This window comes from Priapulus caudatus, unplaced genomic scaffold, assembly GCF_000485595.1.
Source record: "Priapulus caudatus unplaced genomic scaffold, Priapulus_caudatus-5.0.1 Scaffold4477, whole genome shotgun sequence".
Taxonomy (NCBI): domain Eukaryota; kingdom Metazoa; phylum Priapulida; class Priapulimorpha; order Priapulimorphida; family Priapulidae; genus Priapulus; species Priapulus caudatus.
The window spans coordinates 1-9,032 of record NW_014581538.1 but is presented as its reverse complement, the minus strand read 5'-3'; the positions used below and the strand labels follow the sequence as shown (position 1 = coordinate 9,032).

General features: G+C 45.8%; 1 protein-coding gene across 1 annotated transcript; it reads right to left on the bottom strand.

The window, feature by feature from the left end:
* Positions 1-1,287: 1,287 nt before the first annotated feature.
* Positions 1,288-2,597, bottom strand: LOC106819790. The gene is made up of 3 exons (XM_014824376.1): positions 2,495-2,597; positions 2,237-2,302; positions 1,288-1,946 (listed from the first exon to the last, which is right to left on the bottom strand). Exons 1-3 carry the CDS (start codon positions 2,595-2,597, stop codon positions 1,288-1,290), a joined length of 828 nt encoding a protein of 275 aa, XP_014679862.1.
* Between the last annotated feature and the right edge of the window lie 6,435 nt (positions 2,598-9,032).

The window sequence follows — 9,032 nt, the reverse complement described above, 5'->3', positions numbered from 1 at the left end:
ATGTACGGCTATCGGCAATAATAATGGCGAGGAGCATGTTGGCTGGGGTTGGCTAGTGTTCATGTTAGATTGTGATTATTACGTCGTCGATTCTGTTTGTATATAGGTTGAACATTGACATATGTTACCCATGGATAGAGGCGTATTATTTCTGCATATATTGATTATAAAACCCAGCTTATGTGTCGCTGCAGCTGCCGCTCGTTACATGACGCCAACTGACAGCATAATAGAATTCATTCATATAAAACTTATACACACCAGGTCGATTTTCATTGAACTTGCAAAGAACAGCAGCTCAATGGGTGACATTCGTCCCAACAAATTCGCCGTAAAATTCACTTAGCGTGTCGGGTGCTTTTATACAATACAATAGTCCTACACCTCGTGCGTGGCTGTGCTAGTGTGCAAAATAGGGAACAATTAAGGGTTTGAAATTATGGGATACTATATAACAGCAATTTAGTAACCCAAAGTAAAATTGTAATATTTTGGTATGGTACCCAAATGGAAAATGGGATCTAGGTATACCGATAATGGAAATTAAATGATCCCAGATATCATAGTACAACTAATTTCGAAATCTGCACCACAATGCGCCTATGTTCAGAGAGGCAGATAGTTGACAATACACCAATCTCGACGATTTTATTTCAATGTTTTCCGCATGTTGTTGATGTTTATGTTACAATATTAAAATTATTATAGCAACATATAGTAGCCGTTTCCACATTTTTGTCTTCTGTCCCAACTGTTCTTTCTTTTACAACTTCACAATGTTTTAACATTGTTTTTCGATCTGAATTGATAAAATCACCATCTATGAGTTCGGTTAACACAGTAGGATACTTTTTGTCTAAAACTTGGGATGTAATGTGTTGCATATTCGGGTACAATAGATAGTAACACGGGCTTAGTGTTCGTACTTTGCAGCATGCTGAATATCTTGGAAAGCTCCTCGGGCGTTGGTGGAGGGATGTCAGGCCATCCTTAAAAAATCCTCTATGTTTGCTGTCCTCCGACCAACCCACGAAAATAGCCGCGACCGTGAATTAAATTATTTGTCCCAGCATTTATAAGTATCGCCTTTGCCCGTTTCACTGTCGATTCCAGTTTTATTCCAGCGCTGTCAAGAACGTCCTCCATCGTCGCTCCAGATCTCCAAAAAAGATTTAGGCCATCGGTAACATCTACACCACTACTAGAGCACCATTCGCCTAAATACTTCAGAATTGAGTCATCATCATCATCATCCTAGTTTTGATTATCCAGGCCTGAATTAAACCTCTACCGAGGGTGTGGCCTGTCTGACTTGTCTTTCTCGAAGACGCCCTGCCCTCTCCACACAGAGCGGTTATGAGGGTCCGTAGAATCCATGCCAAGCTTTGCTCGGTCATTCTTCACCACTTCATCCCATGTCTTCTTTGGTCTGCCTGCTCTCTTCTGCGCAATCACCTCAATCTTGCGTGCCCGGGCGATCCAGCCTGTGCTATGCTCCACATGCCTGAGCCACCGCAACCTATTAGAATGGAGCACCACGTCCACGTCCTGGATGCCCAGCTTCACGAGAAGGGAGTCAGAGCTGACTTCGTCTTTAGCCTTGACGTTGCAAATCCAGCGAATCATGGCGCGGTCGTTTCGCCGAAGACGGTTTAGGACTTCCGCCTTCGTGGCCCACCTCTTGGAAGCATGCAGCATCGAGCTCTTCACACACGTCGAATACACCCGACCCCGGGTGAGCAGTGGTAGATGGCAGTTGGTAAGAAGTGGTAGCAGCTGCCGGAATTTTCCCCATGCACACTTGCAGCGCGTGATAGTAGCTAGCTTGCAGCCTCTCCCTGCAGAGAGCATGTCTCCAAGGTAGCAGAATTCTGGAACCACTTCGAGTTTGTCAGCACCAATCATCACCTGCTGCATCGGTCTCCCGTCGATCGGCCGTGCAGTGCCTAGAACAAGCATGAAAAATAAAACAGACAGGGTCACAGCAGTCTCGAGAATTGCCTCACACTGTATTAGGTTTTCAAAACATGTAACATGTGACTCACACAACTGTCAGGACTATCTATCGTGATGCTGAATTTTTTTAACACCACCTCCTTGTACTCCGAACACGGGAAATACATAAACTGTCTTTATGGCTCTCAGGATCAACATATTGCAATTTTGATAACTCCAATAGCCTCAATATAACTTGTTCCAGGACAAAGTTTGGCTTCGTAGGCAACTTTTAACTTGCCTAAAAAGTTCTCAAGGGGAAAAGCAGAGAACTCATCTAAAGGACCATGATTTCTTACATCCTCTGCTAAATGGACGAGACCATGCACATTACACGTAACCATATTTGCCCCAAACAACTATAAGAAATGCTGGACAAACAGAACTAGAAGATGATGAGCGTAGTCACAGAAACTATAGCACAGCGATGGATTTGATAGCAGGTGTATTCCAACTAACAGCAATAAGAAGTTATCATATAATGTTTTAGCAATTTTACCGTTCAGAACAACTGGATCTGTATAAAGCAAGGAAAGCCTGAAATTCGGTGGCTTTCCATCCTGCAATCTCAGCAAGGGCTCTTGGTTTCCTAGCAAAGTCATTTGTTATATGCCAACACATGGCCAGAAGATATTCCGAGAGTACCATTTTCACCTTAACCCCTAAACGTCACTTCAAGGGGCCTTTTATCCTTACAACAACAGGAGCTCTTCATTACACCAAGGCAGACAAGGTGCATGTAATCAATGGGAATCTCTGGAAACCATTCCCTAACCGTAGAGACGTCCATTGGCGGTAGGGCGATTGTCTATGGTTGGGTGTTCCTCCTCTGTCATTTCAGATCTGTCGCAGTGGGCCATCTGTCTCTGGAAACAGTCATCTTACTCCATCATACACACCCAGGCTGGGCATGATTTACTCACACCTGAATAGCCAGAATGATATTTGCCCTTTAGAAAGGACGAGCAGGGCGTATCACAAAAAATAATGAATATCTCTACTACAGTTTATCCTGGCATCATAAATCTCAAGCCATTTGTCTGAGATTAACCACTTTACATTCCACAAAACTCTTGTAATATTTCCTTAGCATCATGTGCTTTGTAGTGACCGTGAGCTACTAGACCCAAATTAGTGAAAGGTTCTGGCTGCCTTGAATCAACCAACAAAACCTACTATATGCAAAACATGCTAGTGTTGTCTGCTCTTAAATAATGGTCCATCCCAATATTAATCTGAAGACGTACTGTGTTTATATTTCTGGTGTGTGACTATCATTTGAGAGCCGGTCGGAATTATTGCATCACGCAATTCAACAAAGGATAAGTATAAGCCAACAGCAACATGTATAAAGCCACATTCGTTGTTTCTGTTGTCAACTACTGTGTGACAAAACGGCTTTTTTCGCAGAGGTTGCGTAATTCTGGCCAGTTGAAAACGATGCATTCTTTACTGCTGGCTTGGGCTGAGTAGCCGGTTTCCACATTTTTGGCTTCTTCATGTCACCAACATGTTCTTTCTTTCTACAAACTTCGCATTGCTTTTGCGATCTGAATTGATAACAATCGACCATCTATGGAGTGGTTCGCCGTCAATCACAGTAGGAACTATTTTGTGTCTGACAAGACTTTCGGACGTCATGTGCTTGCATATTTGGGCGCGAGTAGCTGCGGGCTTAAGTGTTGGCGTACTGTGCAGCATGCGGAACATGCTCCTCAGGTGTGTTGCGATGGGCAGCGGAAGTCTAGTAGCTTTTTTATCCACTCTCGCGTCGCGGTGTTGTCCGCAATGGAGTTCCAGGCTAGCAGTAGATTAGTTTTTTCTCTTCTATTTTCGGCTGGATGGAGAAACTCTCGATATCTGTACACAGGCGCCATGCGAAATCTTCGCGGTATCCGCGGACAACACTCCGCGGACTTGCACAGGTCCAGGGGTCGCGCATTTTCGTGAACCGTCTAATCCGGTCTGAGAGAAAATGTTCTAGGGGGTTAGCATGTTACAAAATTTCTATGTTACAGTCCAACAGTACCTTCATTTAACTAACATTTGGTAATATAGTTTTGGTCGGTGGAGGCCTGTTACACATATAGACGACTCGGCTGTAGTGTCACTGTTTTGATTGTCAGACGGGTTCGGCCAGTGTGTGCCGGTGTGTTATGTGACGCTGGCACACGTTGTGTGGTGTATGTGGGGTCCCTGCTGGCGCTTACGCAGGGCCGTGATATAGTTACGCCGATCGATCAATCGGGTTACATCAAAGAGGCCGCCGCGCTCACGGCCCTGTGGACCTGTGAGGCTCGTTTTATAAAGTAGCTGCTGGGCCAGGGCTCTCGCGAGCTGTGTCAGTGGTAGGGAAACGTTAGAGGCAATACGTGGTTGTACGTTGGTTTCAGCCACGAAGCTCTGCCTTTATAATCCATATATACATAACATAAGAAGGTTGGTGTTGCGAGCTGCTCTTTTTTGGTGACCTTTTGAAAACCGAATTAAAGTTAATGTGCGCGATCGCGCCTTAGCTCTAGGGTCGTTTAGGAATATTATATCGTGCGCGCAAGCGAGGATTTGTTTGGGCGCAAACCTTCGGCGTAGCAAAAAAAAGCGTTTCCGTTCCTGAATGTCTCATCACTGTGGGGGCCCACAGACAAGGACAAGCGCGAGCGACAAGGCCGGCAGCGCTAAAGTTGTTCAATATGATAAATATCTACTGTAGTTGACCAGAAACAAATTTAGAAACTGCTGGACATGAATATGCTATATTTATTAAAGTTAGCCTTATGGGACCAGTGTGGAAGTGTACATTAAAATAATTTGTTTGCAGAATGTAAGTACTATTTTTGTACTTGCATTGATTTGGAAATTCTGGTGTGTATGATAATGACAGCCTGCAGATATACTCCGCGTGCAGTGTACGTAATATGCCCGGTGTTAACAATTGCTGGAGCGATTGGGGCGCGTTCTGTATCGTGTCTTGCTAATGCAATGTATATGCCTTGTAAAGTTGCTGAGGCTGAATTCAAAAGTAAACTTACCTGAAACCCCTGACCAGGGCTTCGCCCGTGGACCTGACCGGCCCCGCCCCCCTCCGCTGGCTACCCCGGCGCGGATTGTCAGCAGAAAACAACATGTCAGTTCGCAATCCCTGCGCGATGTAACTATGTTGTACCCAACTTGTGGGTACTGGAAAGGCAGAACTACCAGTATGTCTTTTCTCGCTGCGTTCAAGTTTTCGAAATTTCGCGAAGTTTGCCTGCAGCCTGGAATGGACAAACAGTTAAAGAACCGAGCATGGCGTAGCACATCAGTCTCGCGCAGAACTCGGCGCAATACAGTTACACAGTGTCCCGCGGGGTTGAGCATGCTCGCCTGCTCACCCATGGCTTCAGGCGGTTTATTATCCGTGTGTGAATGAGCCTCAACTCCATCTCGTAATAGGAGGTGGCGCACCACATCACCCAAGTGCGTGCTCCGCGGAGGGCAGGCAGGTGGATGGCTGCGTGCCTGAGCTGCCGGGGGCCATGCCTCATATTGCTAAAAGCTCGATATTCGGGGTTCAGAAAACAGGCATATCGCACCATGTCCGACCCGATCGGAGCAATCGTCCTTGCATTAGAAGACAGGCTGTATCGGCGCCCTTGGATCCCGTTTCCTCCTTGTGCGAAGACTAATGCGATGAACAACGTTCATCCTTGATATCGCTGTAATTCCACAAACGGTCTTACCAATACTCAGAATACAACAAACCACTGAACTGCCACGTATTTTCAACTCAGAACACTTCCCTTTCGAATTTGACACATCCGAACTGAGCGCACTTATCAGCATGCGCCGAACAGGCTATTTTTTAGGCCTGGGCGCGTCTACCATTTCGGATAAGTCACGACTTTATGAGGCCGTGTTAGCCGCCACGGGCCTTTACCGGGACACAAAACCAGTGCTATCGTACGCGCCTGCTCACAAGCTTCAGCACTATGGCCAGGACGCGGTTATGCCTTTGTCACTGCTTCTCTTCTTGGCCGTGTACACTGGTCTGTTATTCGACAGGATATGTCCTATAACTCGTGTTCATCAGCCAGCAAATGTCGTCGTTGCGAAGCTTCCGCGGCTGATGGTAAAGTCCTTCAGCTTCTTCGAGCTTGAGTGCGTGTTGGGCCGTGCTCCCGCTTCGGCGGCGCGTACAGAAAATAGTAGCCGGCCACAACATTTCGCTCACACCGTGCAATCTATCATATAGTACGGATATAGAGGTGATAACCTGCACGACGCTTTCTCCGATGTGAGACCCGTCTATCTGGCTCGTGCGTATAAATATATGTTCATGTTCAGCGACCCGTGGTGGACCATTGGGTAACGTGCGCGTTACGGTGTCATACATCCCACTGTAGCCACTCCTGGCGAGAGCTGAGAGTGAGCGGCCTGCCATGGCTACTCATTAGCACTCGCTGAATAGTATACATACCCTTTCATACTGCCGGAAGACAGACGGTGGGGTACGCCCAGGGGTTTATAACGAACATGCCAAACATAAGAGTCCCACTCATGGCGCGTAAGACGTGGTATTGAGCGTCATGAGCCTACACGCATTCTTCGCAGACTATTCTTGGCATACTACCTGTAGCCCCATGCAACCGCCAATCCGTTCAGGTTGCGGCACTAGCCAATCTGATCTAGATGCCGCAATATTTTGGGTTGGCAGGCTGCGGGCGGGCCTGGGCGCGCGGATGCGCAGTTGCGATAATCTCTAGTAATGTGCCTATTTGACAGGGTATTTCGCCAAAGAGAGGTCATAAACAAGACCAGTTGCCGAGGTCGGAAACAGACAACACCAGGGTGGAAGTTTTTGTCGTTTCAAGAACTACAAGGCATGATTACTCAATTGTGTTTTCTTTGTCATTCTCTTGCACGCTTACGTTGTGATGCACGATATTTCACAGCGCTTTCGATTGTAGCTAGTCATGAGGTTATTGCACTACGGCCTAAGGCCTTGTAGGCTTTCCAGACATTGTCCGATAGCCGTGAATGAACAAACATACTGACAGTTAGTGTATGGCTAAGCTCTTAAGGTGCAGACGTCAGGAAAAGTGGGAAAGGACGCATGAAGGACACCTAACGACTGGTCAGCAAGTCAGACGCCCTTGATAAAAACACCCCTCGCACGACAACCGACTGCACTGACATCATAAACAAAGAGTTAATAAACATTCGTATCCACGACAGGAGCCGACCGCACGCGCAAAACACTGGGAACACACCAGCGGTCATAAGAACACGGAGCATTCTCGATAACGCATCATCCCTCGGTGAGAGTGGGCGATCGCGATCATTGTAGCACGTGACATATCACCATGCGCAGCTTGCGCAACGAAGCCGAACGGACATAACAGGTAGGAAGGCGAAGATACCAACGGTGGCATGCGGGGTAGCGCAGGAGAGGGTATGGCCTTAGCCTATCCAATGTGTGCACCAACAGGACACGACAGGACAACACACAGACGCACGCATCGCACCAGCGCCCGGCACACGCACACAGAGTCTACCACACGGCAGCACGGACAGACCAACACGCAACGCACAGCACTACAAAGAGGAGAGTACAATCATAACAACTGTGAATCACCGCACCTCATGATGACCCACCCCCTAGGCGCTACCTGTGTTCCTGGGTAGCCTAACGATTTCCAAGTACCTATGTATCCTATACATATTAAAAAGGGGGAGGTACTATTTAGAGTATGAGAGAGATGGAGGAGTGGCGGGGTGACTCAGTATAAGTACATCCGCTTACAAAATACTCTTTTCTGAATACACAATGAAATAATACTGCTAATACGAGCACCAAGCCCTGGTTAAATACAAGGGACTGAATCTCTGGATTTAACACCAAAAGAAAGAAGTTATGGTTATTCCGAGGTCGGGGTCGGGGGGCGGATCGGGGGTGGGGTAAGGCGCAGTGCCTGTCTCGTAGATTGGGAATGTGGGGCACCTATGTTTCCTCCATATTTGAAAGGGGGTGTACTCATTTGAAAAGTCATGGAGGAAGAATAAAACTATAGCTTAGTATGCTCTCCTTAAATATCTATTTAATACAAATTGAAATATATACGTGAACGATACAGCACCAACGCCTATTAAATACGGCGAACTAAAAACATTCTTATGATAGCACAAAACGAAAAAATTGCTGAAATATGAAGTGCCTATGTAGTTAGACAGCCGCAGTCGACCTACTTATAACGAGCCACAGATCCACTTTAAATGGCAAAAATGGGAAATTGCATATACAGTAAGTTTAGGTTCACAACGGATCTTTGAATTATATCATAAAAAAAATCATAGAAGATAGTACGAAATGAGGCACCAACGCTAAGGACTGGCCACAAAAAATAACAATAACAACAACGAGAGTTTTGATAATATTTGTACAATGACAGAAACAAAAATAAATAAGAGCGCGATCAGATTTTAGAAATTTCACTGGGAATTAATCCAGTTATCTGCCTAACGGTCAACGTAACTCAAAGAACCGATATCTGATCCAACAATGTTTTCAAATGGGCCAATACAGTTGTTACTCCTATGGGAAAGTTTGAACGTCCATATTTATGCAGACGGCCGGGTCGAACCAAGCTTTCGAGCCAACGCCCAATATCTTTGGCCAAAAATGAAAATGGCCATCTAGAATTCATTCATTTTGGTTAGAATTTTGATATGACATGAAGTAAGGGGCCATCGCACCAAAACAGTTGGTTACTCCGAGTGGGAGAGAAGCATGACGACATCGTCCTATTACGTTTATCATTCGTCTAACTGGGTAACAATCGTGAAAATCAATAAACCTAATATAACGTGGCTAATATTGTGTTTAGATTCTTCGATTGACAATAATTTAGGCAGCATGGGAAGTATTTTAGGCTTTTATGTTGCGGCGATATTCGCAAGAAATAGAAAATGGCGCGCGGGATCATTTAGCGCTAGCGCATATCTCTCGTCAAAGAATTCAGAATTCAGATCTAGAACATTATATTTCGCATCAAATCTCT

Excerpts from the sequence above, each read along its gene's own strand:
- LOC106819790 (XM_014824376.1), bottom strand. The coding sequence starts at position 2,597 with ATGACTTTGCTAGGAAACCAAGAGCCCTTGCTGAGATTGCAGGATGGA. Across the intron at positions 2,303-2,494 it reads AGATCCAGTTGTTCTGAACG|CAGAGGATGTAAGAAATCAT; the intron begins GTAAAATTGCTA and ends TCGTCCATTTAG. Across the intron at positions 1,947-2,236 it reads TCCCCTTGAGAACTTTTTAG|GCACTGCACGGCCGATCGAC; the intron begins GCAAGTTAAAAG and ends TGCTTGTTCTAG.